The 17,238-nt window shown below is 41.5% G+C and overlaps 1 protein-coding gene across 1 annotated transcript in view; it reads right to left on the reverse strand.

Moving 5' to 3' along the window:
- Positions 1 to 17,238, reverse strand: part of COL23A1 (collagen type XXIII alpha 1 chain) — a 311,553-nt gene that overhangs the window by 285,032 nt on the left and 9,283 nt on the right. Inside the window, exon 2 of the mRNA XM_079967558.1 lies at positions 16,859 to 16,928. Coding sequence (XP_079823684.1) covers positions 16,859 to 16,928 — 70 coding nt within the window. The remainder of the gene's footprint in view (positions 1 to 16,858; positions 16,929 to 17,238) is intronic.

Consider the following 17,238-nt stretch of genomic DNA (forward strand, 5'->3'; position numbering starts at 1 on the left):
CCAAGGTATGGCAGTAGATGTTCTTACTAGTAGGTAAGGGTCTTCATTAGGGCAGAGGAATAGTACAGACTCAGCAGCAGGAAAAGTGCTATTCCAGTCCCAGAGCTTTCAAAAGGCAAAGGTCTGGCAAGACTGGGACCAGTCTAGGAACAAGGGCCAAGGTTCACAAGTTCAGACTAAGTTAAAATAAGTTTAAAACTGCATGAGAGCTGTGAAGTTGTTCTAACAATTTTTCCATGCTCATCCCTCCAGTTTTAAAGCTGAAGTTGGAACAGCTCTTACTTGCAAGAGGCTCTGTTCCTTTCACGAGCTGTTAGCCTGCAAGCAGGTCTGTCTTATCCCTTCTCCTGAGGAGGCATTTGAGCCTGGGAGAGAGCACCAGACCCACCTCTCCCACTGAAAGCTGCTTGACCACCCCAGGTTGTGGCTCAGATCCTCCCCAGCTTCCCACAAGGCTCTTTCCCCTTAGGAGGGGAGGGAGCTGAAAGTCCTGTCTGTACATTAGAGCCAGATGGGATTGGGGAGAGCAAATGGCTTCCATCTGTTCCAGCCTCGTCTCCCATTCCTCTTCTCCCTCTCCATCTGCCAGGAGTCACTTCTCTGGGGTTGGGCAATATAAAGTCATGGGGATGGAAGTTAAAAGGATGTTTAAAACTATCAGCAAACAGCAAACTCCAAGGCAAACTGTGCTCATTCATTTTTTAAAAAGTGGAATAACCCAAAGCCAACACAAGCATGATAACTTACTAAGTTTAATTGTGCTACATACAACCACTTCTTAAACATAAATAAGATGTTTAGGAGTGACTTTAGGTGTGTGTTTCTGTGTGCCAAAAGGTAAAAGCACACATTAAAAGAACACCTTGCCTAACTTTCCTGCTCAAGAGCTAACTACAGTGGTACCTCGGGTTACAGACACTTCAGGTTACAGACGCTTCAGGTTACAGACTCCGCTAACCCAGATAGAGTACCTCGGGTTAAGAACTTTGCTTCTGGATGAGAACAGAAATCACGCAGTGGCGGTGCAGCGGGAAGCCCCATTAGCTAAAGTGGTACTTCAGGTTAAGAACAGTTTCAGGTTAAGAACAGACCTCCAGAACGAATTAAGTTCTTAACCCGAGGTACCACTGTATTGGAAACCTTTTTTTTTTTTTTTTAAAAAAAAGCTATTAAGCAAACACCTTCACAACTTAATGATTTGCTTTGTTTCAGTTGTCTTAATCCAATTTTATACGTAATATTGATGACACTGAGTTACCTCTTTCTTGGGTAAAGAGGGATGCTTGAGTTCTACTTTCATATTGACTCTTCACACAACATCAAGGAAACCCCACAAGACATCTAATGCATGTACAATCCATATGTTGACAGCTGCAGGACCTGTATACTCTCTTCCTAGATTGCCAAACTAATGTGGCTTTACTTTTTCAGAAAAAAAGAGGGGCCTAGAGGTAACACTGGGATGTTCAACTGGATTTTTACTTTCACTGAAGTCTAAAGAACTATCATGGCCTAAAGAACATCAATATTGCTCAATGATTCATTTATTATTCTTCAGCAGATTTGACATGCTATTTAGTATAAGCCTTTTCAGCAATGATTTAGGTAGATAAAAAAAACTCTGGAGTAGGTACATTCAAAACTTTCAGGACATGATAGATGTGTATAAAATTATGCAACGCATGGAGAAAATGGGTAGAGAAAGTTTTTCTTCCTCTCGCCCTCTCTCCTAACATTACCACTCTGGAACATCCAATGAAGCTGAATGTTGGAAGATTCAGTACAGATAAAAAAAAGGACTTCATCACATAGCTAATATATGGAATTTGCTTCCCCACTACTTTGCCATCCATGTAGTGTTGTCCACCAGCTTCAATGGCTTTAAAAGAGAATTAGACAAATTCATGGAGAATAAGGCTATCAATAGCTATTAGCCATAATAGCTACGCTCTCCTGTCACACTCAGAGGCAACATGCCCCTGAATTCCAGGTTCTGGAAACCACAAGAGGGGAGAGTGTTCTTGCACTCAGGTCCTGCTTTTGAATTTCCCGTATGTCTCTGGTTGGCCATAGTGAGAACAGGATGCTGGGCTAGATGGACCAGTGGCCTGATCCAACAAACTCTTCTTATGTGCTGTTTTATTTAATCATAATCTTTATACAAATGCACAGTGTCTGCATTAATTACACAGGCCACATACTAAATAAGTTTACTTATCACCAATAATGTGGGCTTTTCCATTTTAGTAAAAAAATTCTATGCAAATTAGGACAATTTGCACAGGGTAATTTGTATTGGGAAGCTCTCAGTTTGCACTGGAAAAATCTTCTGATGCCCTAGTGAGTGATCTAATTTGGCTTGTTTATTTTACTGACTAAACAAAGTAAAATCTAATAAACTTTATTTAGTAAACAAAGCTAAAAACTTTGAAACTGCCAAGCTTTCCTAATACATTTGCAATTGGTGTCCATTCATTTTTAATAATGATCTTATGAAATGTGAAATATTCCACAGAAAAACAAAGCACTGGAAAAATTTTCACCCCACATCTCTGTTTATATATCCCCTTTATGCAATTACCCACAACAGTTCCTACTCAAGTACTCCTCCCACCCCAGTAAGTGGATATAGGATTGTAGCGCCTAAACATGGTTCAGTCCCTTGCATCTCCAGCTAGGACTATGAATGTCCCCTATATGAAACCTTGGAGAGCCACTGTCAGTTAGTATAGAAAACACTAAGCTTTATGGACCAACGGTTTGACTTGGTAAAAGGCAACCTTGTATGTTCACATGTTGACCAATACAGTTATCTGCCTCAGGACATTGTATTGCAGGGAATTGGACTGTATAACCCTCGGGTTCCTTCCAGCTCTACAGTTATATGATTCTATGACATGGTTGACATGCATGGTTGGCATGGGCCTCTGCCGAACAGTTCCTTAGGAACTTGGTACTAAATCTCTCACAGTATTAGAAATGCTCCATATGTTGGAGGTCAACTATTGGCAAAAAGGCCTCTTTCCACAACTGATTTCTTGAGATGATACAGAGATATCACAATTATAAACAGAAATACGGTACTCTCAATCATTGCCTCTGCTAAATCAGTACCCACGGACAAACAGTAACAGTTTCAATAAGGAAAGCAACTCAAAGGGAAACAAAGGAAAAATCAAAGCAACAACTGAAAATGCCTCAAATGATGACATTATGAGTTATTTGTAAACCCACAACTTAAAAACAGTGTTACCACAAGATTATCTGTCTTAACATGTAACAAGTTAAAAAAACATGCATAATTTCCTAGGAAAACACTAAAATGGCATGTACCAGAGTTTTCTTGTACAGATTTTTTTCCAGGAACTTTACTGCATGAACCCACTGAACTGCACTGTAACAACAAAACAACAACAACAACAACTCTCACCCAAGTTTCGAGCACAGTTTAGAGGTTTGGCTCAATCCCAGTTAAACAATAAACCAATAGGAAAATTCACATGCTGAAACAATAGTATCACTAGCACTCATATGGCCACCACTATCTCACTGAATTACAGCTAGAATCACTTCTTAGAATCCTTGTTCCTTTCACCACATGATATTGGTGGTAGTGTCAGAGGATTTGACTATTGTTTTCACATCTGTACTTTTGCTGTTGTTTTTAAAAGCTGTGAATTGGTCATAAACATTTATCTTCTTCTTTATGCTCCACCATAGTACAAATATCACTATACAGTGGTACCTCAGTTTAAGAACAGTCCTGTTTAAGAACGATCCAGTTTACGAACTCCGCAAAACTGGAAATAGTGTCTCAGTTTGCGAACTATAACTTGGTCGAAGAATGGAAGCCGAACAGTGGAAGGGCACTGGCGGCGGGAGGCCTCATTAGGGAAAGCGCGCCTCGGTTTAAGAACAGTTTCGGTTTAAGAACGGACTTCCAGAACGGATTAAGTTCCTAAACCGAAGTACCACTGTATATTGTTATGAGAGATGGGCAGTTAAAATGGTTCCATTTACATCTGTGAGTCTTTCAAGATACAGGCTTTAAGGATCAAACTACATGTTACATTAAAGGCTAGAGCTGTGTGTTTTCATTTAGTTAGCTGCAGATGCCCTCAACATCACTGGGACTGCAGCACCCTCCACAGCTATGATCCCAAAGAAAACTGGGATCCTCCACATAATGCTTTGAGGTTTAGAGAATGTTCCAACTAGCAACAATGAAAACTTTTTCTAAGCTTTATTACCATGGGTGGAGAAGGAAGATTTTCCTCATGATCATGGCTGGAGAGAAAATGGATAAATGTCATCTCCCTGCATGTTGGGCTCCTGAAGATTATCTTGCTTCCTACACACACACACACACACACACACACACACACCTGTAACTAAAAAAAAAGTACAGACATAGCTAAACACTACTCATTCAGCATAAACCTGTAGTTTGCCCTTTAATGTAACCTTTAAAAAGAACCACATAAAAGCCACACACATAAACACACACCGTATTAATTAGCCATTTAAAATTAACCTTCCATCCCTGCACGAAATTCCAATGTTTGGAATTTTGGAATAGAGTATGGCATTCATTTCATGGTGAGGTAATCTGAATCATTCAGCATTATGACGCTAATGGTCAGTCACAGGTGTTTCCAGCTGGAAATAACTCTGTAACTCAAAAAATCTAAGAGTAGCATCTCTAAGTAACGGACTCTAGGAGAAAGCAGGTTCTGTGATTCTACATCTACAATGTGCCTTTGCTTTTAGCAGGTTCTTTTTTCATAAGAAGCAGCAATGCAAATATAATAGAAAGCAACAAAAGTTACAGGTTTTTTTTTTAAAAAAACCCTCCTCATAGTAGTTTAAGATATGGTCAAAATGCCCAAGTGTGATATGTGAGCATTCCCTTTTCTAGCCATGTGCAGCTGGAAATGCATCTTCTTCTGTAACACCTCTTCAATGTGAATCAGTGAACACCAAAAATGGTGACCATCACAGTTGAACTGAACCGAGAAGTTACAAAATAATCTGTCTTTGTCAATTACACTGACAATTTTATTTTGTTTTGGTTAGTCTCTGCACTACTAGGAATTCCAAGCAAAGCAAATAATAATAATAATAATAATAATAATAATAATAATAATAATAATTGTGTACTCTCCAGTCACTTTATTTGTACAGTGTATACAAAGAATGTAATAAGAGCCCTGTGGGAAGAGACTAATGACCTATAGAGTTCAACATTCTAGGACATGAGGGTAACAGACCCATTTCCGTTTTTGTTCCCTAGGAAGAGGTATAAGGTGCCATACTTTCTCGAATCTGAAAATAGTATACAGTCATCATAACTAGTAACAATGGATAGCCTTATCCTCCAGGAATGAATTTAAACCATTAAGGCTGCTGCCCATCAGCACATGTGGTAGCTAATTTCACAGTTTAGCTACATACTGTGTGAAGGGGTGTGTGTGGGGGGGGGGGTGTGTGATCAGTTTCACTGAATGACCCCACATTTGGCGATGTGGTCTAAACCACTGAGCCTAGAGCTTGCCAATCAGAAGGTTGATGGTTCAAATCCCTGCGATGGGGTGAGCTCCCGTTGCTCGGTCCCAGCTCCTGCCCAGCTAGCAGTTCGAAAGCACGTCAAAGTGCAAGCAGATAAATGGGAAGGTAAACAGCGTTTCTGTGCACTGCTCTGGTTTGCCAGAAGTGGCTTAGTCATGCTGGCCACATGACTCGGAAAAACTGTCTGCGGACAAATGCCAGCTCCTTCGGCCAGTAAAGCGAGATGAGCGCCGCAACCCCAGAGTCGTTTGCAACTGGACTTAACTGTCAGGGGTCCTTTACCTTTACCTTTTTATGTGTGATTAACCACTTTCTACACATCTTGCTTATGTTACACACACACACCAACCTTACTCACCATCTGTCTAACCTAAAAAGCCCTAAATGTTGTTACCTTTCCTCCAAGGGCAGTTGCTCCAACCCCTTGATCATTTTGGTTGCCCTTTTCTAAGCCATTTCTAGTTCTACCATATACTTTTCATGTATGGCAACCTAGAACTAGACACAGTATTCCAAGTGTAGTCATTCCATAGTAGTGTATAAAGATATTATGCCATAATACTGAAACTGTTGCCATGTTGATTTTATGACATTTTATTAGCCATAGTGCTTAAAGTGTTGTATTATTTTAGGTGGCTGGTTTCATTGATAGCTTTGGAAATGCTTTATGACCAAATTGCGATTAGAAACAGTATATACACATTAGAAATAAATATGTAAACAAATTATATTGATAGTTTTATTATTAGTCTCTTTTCTAATGATCCCTATAATAGAATTTGCCTTTTGAACAGCTAATACCGAGTCAACCTTTTCATTGCACTATGAGGATGATAGATTTCTTCCTTGCGCAGTCACTGCGGGCTCAGATTCCCTTAGCATATATATGAAGTTAACATTTTATGCCAAAACATGCATCACTTCACACTTACACTGAACTGCATCTGACATTTTATTCCCATTCACCCAGTCTGTAGCAATTATCTGTAACCATCTGCAATCCTTTTTAGTTTTACTACCCCAACTGGGGCAGCCACCTCACTGTTTCCCATCTAACTACAGATCATTCATTAGCAACATAAAAGAAGAAATGCCAATACAATCCTCCAGAGATCACAGTTCTTTCCTCTGTGGTGAGAGCTATCCATTGAGTCAAAAGCTTTTGGAAAATCTAAGTACTTACTACTACTACTAAATGCATTTATATCACACCTTTCTCTCAAGCTAGGATTCAAGGCAGCCTACAACATTTAAAAATATCATTATGAAATGCAAAGTAATAAAAACAAGCTAGTTAAAAACAGTAGTTAAAATACATTTAGAACCACCATTCAAATACAGTTCCCCCTGACAGCAACGCAGTGGTCAGCAACACCTGCACCTTAGCTTTCAAAGGCCTGCCTTAGGAAGGTATTAGCCTGCTGGCGGAAGGATAAAAAGGAGAGAGCCAATCAGATCTCTCTTGGGAGGGAATTCGGCAATATGGGAGCAGACACAGGAAAGGCTCTCCCTCTCATGTCACCAGCAACTGTGCTTCTGATGTTGATGGGGCCAAGAGAAGGTGCTCACCCGAGGACCTTAGCATCCAGGCAGGGTTGTATAGACAAAGATGCGATTTTCAGATAACCACTTCTATCTACATGCTTGCTGATACTCTTAAATAATTTGAAAAGGTTAGACAAGATTTACTTTTGCAGAAGTCAAGCTGATTCTTCTTCAGTAGGGCCTGTCCTTCTATACGCTTGATAATTTTGAATTTAATAATACTTTCCACCAATTTACCCAGACATTAAGCTAACTGGCCTATAATTTCACGGAACCATGACCATGTTCTAGTCCTTGGGCACAGAGTTTTATTTTATTACTTCAGTTAAGAGTTGAGAGCACTTTCCTATTTTTTGTTTTTGTTTTGTTTTAGGGTGGAGCTGTTGCCTGCTCTTCTTACCCCTGTGTTTTTATTTTTGAGAGGAGAGAATTGCTTGCTTTTCTTTCTTGCTTTCTGGTTGAAGACTTCCCACTGCCCTTGTGATATGGTTATTTTGTGGTCCCTGTGACAAGTTTCTCCCTGAAGGCAGAAAAAATATTGGGCATTACTACAATACTTTCTCTTTTGGATGTCCCTTTCATTTCATTCTAATTTATATGCTACTACTTTGTTCCTGAAGAGCTTAAGAAACCAAAGATCTTTTTTTAAAAAAAAACCCTGACACCTAGAGAGGAACCACTGTGTTTTAACCTAATTAATGCTCTCTGTTCTGAAGGTTGGAAAAAAGAATCAGACAGCTATTAGCCAGGACATGCTATAAAAGCCATTTTTATTTTATTTTTCAGAATACGTAATGAAGAACTCGGCATTTAAGGGCTTGCAGTGTTTTCAATTACTAGTTGCTTCAATAATGTTAGTTTTACATGCTTAGCGTTTCTCATTCCATATTACAGAGTATTATTCACTATGGATTAATCATATTCTTGACCGCGTTCTCAGGCAGCATGAAGTCCTTTGCTCCTGAGAGCCGTTTCAGATGTGCATTACTTCACTTATTTCCAGGACACTGCTAACTACTGCAGGTAATTGCTTGGACAAGCCAACCTTCTGCTGCAACATCAACACATGTGGTGCACAGATATCACTCCAGATGCCCCTTTGAGGCCTGTCATAAATATGCAAATGGAGCCAGGAAGGGCAGCTCTGTCATCTTTTGGACATGAACATGGGAAAGTGCAATGGGGACAGATTTGGCAACAGGTCTACAACTAATAATACTGCCAATTGCTCCTTCTTTAAACAAAATTGCTAACAGATCTCTTGACTGGAACATATGATACTCCAAGTGTGCCACTCTGTCTTTGTTTTTAAAAGACTGAAATCATCTTCCCAATAATTTGTCATGTTTAAAAAGTTTGGGAGCTTTTAGTAATAATAATAATAATAATAATAATAATAATAATAATAATAATACTTTAAAGCCTGACCTAATATGCAGTGAAGGAAATATTCTGATTTTGTTAAAGTTCACCACGAAATTCAACCATGATTTTCTCACGGAGAAAGGTGACACAAAAAGATTAAACATGGGCCAAGTTCCTAGGTTATTACCAAACATCAGCTAACAATTATGCACCTTTATTTCAACCACCCAAGTGAGATCCTGCCAACTGCTAACAGTAACTAGCCCACTGTCCTATGTGGAGTCACTGAGCCCAGCAAATTAATTTAGGTTCACCTATTCTTGCCACATGGCTTTCACTCTGAGAAATGAAGCAACATGTGGCATTGACAGGAATCATTTCATTGTTTTTGTAAACCAGCACAATATTGGGAAATACTTGTTTTGAATTAACTTAATGTTCCATGAACAACCCTGAATCTTTCATAAAATTATACATGCAGACATTATTAATTTGAGAATGAAACATCTTTTTTTTTTTAATCCTTGAGGAGACAAGACATTATGAATGGAGGTTTATTCTCCAATTTTTTGCTTGTTTGAGGCCAGCTACTGTAGTACTGTTGTGAAATAGTCATAGATTTGCTAGACTGACAGCTATTTCACACACCAGAGTAAAATTCTTACAAGAAGGATCTTGAGCTGCTCAGAAGTCCAAAGCTTTCTTTCAGTTGCTCTCCTTCACCCTATAGGTTGCTCCTCAATACAACAGACAAACAGGAATTATGAAAGAAAAAACGATTACAAGGTAAACCCCTTAGGATCTATTACCAGTTCTGACAATCTCAAGATGTCTGTTACTGAAAGAGTGACAGTTATGTGCCTCGCAATGCATTTTTCAAGTGAAAATGCTCTACTTTATATAGGTTATGCTGCAATCAATTATTGAATGAATATTTGTCTCAGATCTAACACTAACAACACTGGTCTGTGCCTCTAACTTTGCAAAAAGAAATCCCTTGTTACACAGTGAAGAATGGCTCTCGTCTACAAACGGTAATGAAGAAGAAATCCTGGTCATGTATAAACCATTATGTCTTGGATCCAAGACAAGCCTGCCAAAAATGGATTTTCCTTCCCCCTCCTCACCCCAGCAGCCCCCATCTCAAAAACAAACAAACTTGCTCCTGATGACTGTGGCACAAGGAGGGGAAGGAAAGCAGAGGGACATTGTTGAAAGGAGAGCAGATGTACCTCCCATGAGTGCTCACTCATGCTAGCTTTAATCTGAATCCAAAACCTGTGAATACACAAGTTTTATGATACACAAATACATACCACACCTACTCTGTGGGTGGTTGTGTAACACACACACACACAGAGAGAGAGAGAGAGAGAGAAATTGGATTAGGGCACAAATTTACTATTCAGCTTAAAATCAAAGCAGAAACACTGTTTTTCAGTGGTGCCCATTAGGGGAGGAAAGCACTGTTAGCAATAAATTCTACAACTTGAATATTTAGGTGAAATATTCTACAATGTTGCAACCTTCCAACGTAATAATGTATTTCTACTTAAGAACCATTTGCTAAATTCACAGAAACGTAGGTGGAAAGAAACTATTTCAAAAAGTAAGACTCAAAAAATGCTGGCACTAGGTTCATACTGTGATACATTAAGTAGTTTCTGTAGCAGTTACTGTCCTTCTGCTTGTACAAAAAGTATTTTGATTCAGTTTCCTTTTCATCATGCAATGTTCCAGTCCAAAGTGTAAAAAAGCCCTTATTGTACACACAATATTCTACACACAATACTGTTGAGACTGTAGTTGAGCTATGGCACTTGCATGAAGTTCCAGTCATACTACAGCAGAAAACCTTATCTAGATGCATTAATAGCCAAATAAAGAGAACAAATGAGAAACTGAACAGTTTTTCTAGACTATTTGGCTTGCAAAGCTCTAGAGCAATTTTCCACATTATAGAATGGATTTCAGATTATTTATTAGCAAATTTCTCTTAATGGTTTCAATACTTTGGTTTCTATGGTATTCATGAAATAATATTAGCTCCCTCTGGTGGTCAACTATGCCAAAGGCTTTATAGAAAGATCACTACTTGAGAGTTTCAGAGGACACTTCCAGTGTAATATCTGCATTTTCCACACAACTTAAGTTAGTTGTGGCTAAGGCTGTGTTCCTGTACACACTTGGTTGGGAGCAAGTCCTACTGAGCCTCTGCATTAATGAGAGATCAATAAACCTTGCAATTTATTTTTTGAAAGTTACAGAAAGTTAACTTGAGATCAAGAACATTTGGTTATTTGTAGACAACTGTGATCCTATCCCTCAGTAAGGCTAATGCTGAGCAGGCCCTCATCCATGGGCTCCACAAAGAAAGACAGGACATGGAGAAGTTCTAAACAGTTATTTTATGTTGCTGGCATAGGGGTCTTAAGTCTATAGTCTGGCTTCTCTCTCAAGAAACGGAGCTCTGTCTAGCACCTGCTGTGGACCTGAAGAAGCATTCTTGTGGCCCCCCAAGGGCTGTCCTTGGGGTGTCAGCCACAGATCTTTCCCAGAGTCATCTCTCTCATACTTTGTAGTGGAATGGTTCCTCTCCAATCACAAGTTTCTCCTGGTTCCACCCGTGCCTCTCAGGGGTTACCCAGGTTGTGCCAGGCCATGTCAGGTGTCCATGAGTCCCAGCTAGAAGACTTAGAAGGACCTTTTTCCTCTCCTAAAGAATGCCCAGCTTATATTGAATACCCTAAACAGCCTGAGATCCAAATACCATACCACAGTGTCTATGAATTAAGATCAGGTAGCCTCTTGAGCAGAAGGCCTTTTCTTGAGTAGCACCCCACCTTTGTAATGTCATTCCTAAGGAGGCATGTCTGGCACCAACATTCATAGCTTTACTTATATGCACAAACATTTGGGGTGATTTTGTGGGTTTTGTAATTTTTTCTGTTTTTGTTCGACTCTTGTCTTGTTTCATGTTTTCATTTATTTGTTGGTTTTAAATTAAGAAATATTTTTAATAAAGGATCCAGCTTAACTTTACTGCTGTTCCCAGGGCCTCTGTTCTTTGCCAAGGGTATGAGTATGGATCACCTCTTTCAAGTGGGCAAGTTCCTACTGCTCTCCCCACCCTGCCTTCCTCTCACTGCCCAGAATGACACTTACTCCTGCTGGCTGCCTTGCCTCCTTCCTCAGGAACACCTGTTGAAAGTACAGTGGTGCCCCGCAAGACGAACGCCTCGCAAGATGGAAAACCCGCTAGACGAAAGGGTTTTCCGTTTTGGAGGCGCTTCGCAAAACGAATTTCCCTATGGGCTTGCTTCGCAAGACGAAAATGTCTTGCGAGTTCCTGCGGGGATTTCCCCCTTTTTCCCCCTTTTCCTAAGCCCTAAGCCACTTAGCAGCTGATCGCTAAAAGCCGCTAAACCGCTAATAGCGCTAATCCGCTAAGCTGTCAATGGGCTTGCTTCGCAAGACAAAAAAACCGCTATACGAAGAGCCTCACGGAATGGATTAATTTCGTCTTGCGAGGCACCACTGTACTGTCTTCCCTCTTCCCATGTCCCAAACAGCCATCCTCCTCCATTCTAGTTCTCCTCTATGCTTTTCTCCTTAATCTCCAGTTACTTCATCTGCCCTCCCTATGTCTCCCTAGAGTCGTTTAAAGGGTTCCACAGCCTCTGTGGCGCCTGTTGATCACTGGACCAGGCGTAAGTGAGCGGTATACCCCAGTGATATTACAAATCTGCTCCACTTCCCAGTGGGGAGGAGTTGCGGTGGACCGTGTGGCCACCCACTCCCCACCGGGGGCGGGGGACTTTGTCCCCCGTTGCCTGGGGGATCCCGGCCAATCCGCTGGCCGGGGGGATGTGGCCTGGGGCCGTTCAAACTGAGGAGCGAGCCAGAGGACTTCCACTTTGGCTCGCTTCCTCAATCATCCTCCCTCCCTCCCTATCTTGCAGATTAGGCAATGGCCTTGCTATGGACTTCGGTTGGTTGCCTTGGTTGTCCAAGGGGCCTGGTAGGAATTTTTCCTCTTGGCAAATCGGCACTGGCCATTTGGTTTTTGCCTACGTCGTAGCAATCGTCACAATTTTGTTAGGGTTGTGGTTAGGCATTGTTTGACCTTGTATGGGGGAGGGGAGGTGTGGCCATCACCTGCCCCTCCATGCTTAAGGGTATTCCGTTAAAGGAATCCGGGAGTGTTGATCTTGTCCAAAGCCCGGCTGGGGGCTAGGGCCTTGACACAACCCCGACGGGAACACCAGGGGGAGCTTGAGTTGGTTCGCATTGAAGGGCTCCCCCTACCGGTGGCTTACCCTTACTGGACTTCCTGCACAATGGGCAGGAGTCAGATATAATCAGGTCCAATCAATGCCTAAGCCAATACCACTCACATTCTGTAATTCAATAAAGTTGTGGCCATAACTTGCCCAATAACATAAACCTGATATCTGTGTCCTTGTGTGTGTTATTTCCAATGAGAGGGTGGCTGCGGGGTCTCAACACGCAATAGGTCCTAACATAGACTCCAAGGCAGCAAGGAGAGGAGGGCAAGTGTCTGAATCTTTTGATCAATTTTCAATCATGTGTCGCAATTTATAATAGTGTTGTTTAAACCCAAATATTTTTTTGTTTAATGAATCATGGTTCTGTGGTTTCAGGCCAAGATCCCAAGAGCCTATACCACTGGTTCCATATGTCTTAATCAGCAACCTACATCCCATGCAACAAATGTTGTTTTTTTAGTAGAGGTGATTTCCCAAAATAGTTTATGTTACATCACATGTGTGTCTGCTATTTAAAATTAAAAAGGCCAGTCCTACTGGCCATGCCCCAAGACTCTGAGCACAGCTAAGTGGTAGCTCTTTAGATGCTGGCCATAACTGGCACCTCATATACTGATCCAGTTAAATGAGAATTTTGCCACAATACTGGCCGCAACTCCTGTAATTGCCCAGTAAGTAGATCTACCAATAAATTAGTCTGTGTATGAGTATAATCACTCTGCTGGAAGGCAACTTTACCATGTTCCTGGAATATTTTTCTTCTCCTTTTAAAGCAGAACTATAGGCATGGCAGTTGCCAAGCTGAAAGCCACAGCCACATGCTTCCCTTGTTTCTAAGTCACGAATTCAGTTCCATACAGAAATTGACATGATTTTCCCCACAGTGAGGGGCAATGCAGATAGGGGAAATCATGTGCAGGGAGGGATAAATGTCCCTCCCCTCAGCACTGCAGCCCTGATCCAAACCTCTCCCTATATATCTTCCTTTAAAATGACTGGCAATCTGAGTGCAGATTTATTGTCCAGTTTGGCCCTGAAGAGACCAGAGAATGGAGGAGGATGGAGAAGAAGATTGCTTCTCAGGAAGAACGGAAGGACAAAAAGAAGCACATAAAGAAGGAGACGGGTTTCCCTCAGTCCTTCCCGTCACACTCTCTTATTTTGTCTTCCTGTCATATTTTTTAATTCTGCATTTATATCTCACTGTTCTCCTAAGATGGAGCCCAAAATGGCACACATGCGGTTCCCAAGCAGTCACTCCCCCAGACACTGACCAGACTCATACCTGCTTAGCTTCAGACAGGTGGTGGCTTTATGACCCAGTAGGCAGGGTGAACAAAAGGCCAGCAAGAGAACCTTCTAAGCTATTCTAACCACTTAACATTAGCAGATATCAGTTGACTGCAAAATGTCAAATGCAACCCCAAACTCCCTCACTTACCCAGATCCTGCATCACTTTTCCTAGCTAGCAGACCAGTGTCATCATAATCAGGGAACCTAGCTGTATTTTGTTTTCAAGTGTAGGTATTAACACAAAAGAGAAGGCAAAAATAAGGAACAGCTCAATCCTACAAATCAGCCTCACAAGTGCTTTCGCACCAAGGATAAGGTCCGCCAACAGTAATGCCAGCCCATTGTAACAATAATGCTATGTCTACTCTGCTAGGAATCGAGACTAACTCTGCAGTGGAAGCATACATTTCAATGCAAAATGGACACAAGACTGTAATCGGAAACCCCAATGAAAGATATTCCTTCTGCTCCAACAACCAAAACATACATTTAAAAATTAGACAGACTTCCTGTTCCTCAAACGTAATTGACATTTTGACATGCAAGAAAGAATTTTAGATTAACGTCTCAATCAATCTAGCCTATTTTAAAGAAAGTCAGTCTAGACATTGAGCTTAAAGACAGCTATCAATTTATTTGCTAGTGGTTAGCTAAGTAAAAGGACTGCAATTATACTGTTACGTTTAAAAGAGCTATAAGTCGAATATTTAAAACTATTATACATAATTTAAAGATCAAAAGAAGATAGCATGCTTTCCCCTTTCTCACGATTTCAGAAACGATGCTGAGCCAGACTTATAAGTTTTATGTCCACTTAGGTCAGGAAAATTCCTGCTTACAATCTTTTGTCTGTTATGGTTCCAAATGCTGGAGCCTGCGATGTTTTCATTACTAAATAATATATGAACCAACGATGTGTAGGTGGACTTTGGTTTCTGTACAAAACAAAGATATTCATATGGAAGCATTTGACCCCATCATCTAAAAAACGACCCTGCTCATATGATGCGCAGACATGTCTAATATGGGATAGCATGCTTCATGCTGCTCCAAGTATTATGGGCAATATTCATACAAACAACTGAGTATTTGCATACTTTGTCCATACTGAAGCCATTAGACACTTATTCATTAGTTTGACCTCACAAAACACAGCTGTAACAAAAACATATCAAAACCATTCAATTATTCATTTGAGTTATTTGCTACGATGAGCGGTGAAAAGCTTATAGGGTGACTTTGTAAAAGCAGTTCTTACATAGTAAGTTAGAGATGGTTTTAGGGTAGTGCAACTGGTGTGGCTGCACTGGACGCTGCGCTGCAAGGGGCGCAACAACAATGATGTAGAATGGAGCAAGAGAGGTGGAGGGATGCCAAATTTTAGTGTCGCACAGGGTGCCACTGAAATTTGAGAGCTCAAAGTCCGCCACCGACTCAGTGAAAGGACTTGGAGATTCGACAAAGGTTACCTTTTTTTTTGCTCTATAGGATGCACTTTTTACCCTCCAAAAATGAAGGGGAAATATGTGTGCATCCTATGGAGTGAATGGAGAGCGAGAGGGGTCCCTCTCCACACTTCAGGGATAGCCGCCTGAAGCCTTGGGAGCGCAGCGGGGCTTCAGCGAAAGCTCCAAAGGCTTCAGGTTGCTATCCCTGAAGCCTTTGGAGCGCAGCGGGAACTCACACTGCGCTCCAAAGGATTCGCAACCTTGTCGCCGCTTCCCCCGCCCCAGCCCCACAGCTAAAAATGAAGCCAAGGCAGCGAGCGGCATCCATTCCGCTGTCTTGGCTTATGCCAAAGCCGCGTGCAGCCTCTCCTGGCCGGAGAGGTTGCACGCGGCTAAAGAGGAAGCCAAGACAGCCAGCGGGATGGATCCCGCTTGCTTTCTTGGTTTCTTTGCTCTTTGGGGCTGGGGGAAGAAAATAATTTCCCCCCCTTTATTCCCCCCCCCCTAAAAACTAGGTGCGCCCTATGGTCTGGTGCGCCCTATGGCGCGAAAAATACAGTACTTTTGATAAACAGAAAAAGCATGCAAGTATAATTTATATATCGGGCATAATTTATAGCATGATGAGAGCAAAGCCATTGTAGAAGTCACAAAGGGCAATGAATTTATCACATCAGCTACTTGTTTCTTACCATCTGCAGCAGAGAAGTCTGTCAGATTTCTGTATTTTTTGCCCTATAGGACGCACTTTCCCCCCCCAAAAAACGAAGGGGAAATGTGTGTGCGTCCTATGGGGCGAATGCAGGCTTTCGCTGAAGCCTGGAGAGCGAGAGGGGTCAGTGCGCACCAACCCCTCTCGCTCTCCAGGCTTTGCGCAGCTCTCCGCTAGCCGAGAGAACTAGCAGCTCTCCCACGGCTTGTGGATAGCAGCCTGTTCTGGGGGCTGGGGGCTTCCCCCACCCCAGCCCCTCACCTGGGGGGGGGAATAATTTTTTTCCCTTTATTTCCCCCCAAAAAAACTAGGTGCACCCTATGGTCTGGTGCGCCCTATGGCACGAAAAATACAGTACTTTTGATAAACAGAAAAAGCATGTAAGTATAATTTATATATCGGGCATAATTTATAGCATGATGAGAGCAAAGCCATTGTAGAAGTCACAAAGGGCAATGAATTTATCACATCAGCTACTCGTTTCTTACCATCTGCAGCAGAGAAGTCTGTCAGATTTCTGTATTTTTCGCTCTATAGGACGCACTTTTTCAGGTGTTTTTCATATTTTTTTTGCAGGTGTTTTTCATATTTTTCTGGTAAGACATTCTCAGTAACAACAAGTGACCATTCTACATACCTGGTGGGCACCTGCATTCAGATGATACGTCTCTTGCTGTACGCAGTTTGGCTAATCCTTCACTCAGTTTCTGTTGGTAGGGGGGAGGACAAAAACATATAATTACATAAAAGAAGTGGTGTGGGTGTGTGCATGCAAGTGCGCCCTTTAAAGTGTATTATTGCTATTATTCATATACATACAATCCACAGTTAAGCATTAAGGCCTGCTGATTTCATTAGGAAAGTTAAGCACATGCTTACATCCCCTCCCACCCACTGAAACCATGAGATTTAAAACTGTACAGATTGACCACAATCTGTATTGTTAGCATGTGATGTGCCGTCTTAAGTTTCTTTGTAGAAGACTTCATAGAATCATAGAACCACAGAATTGTAGAG

The sequence above is a fragment of the Podarcis cretensis genome (assembly GCF_951804945.1).
Source record: "Podarcis cretensis genome assembly, chromosome: 2".
Lineage (NCBI taxonomy): Eukaryota > Metazoa > Chordata > Lepidosauria > Squamata > Lacertidae > Podarcis > Podarcis cretensis.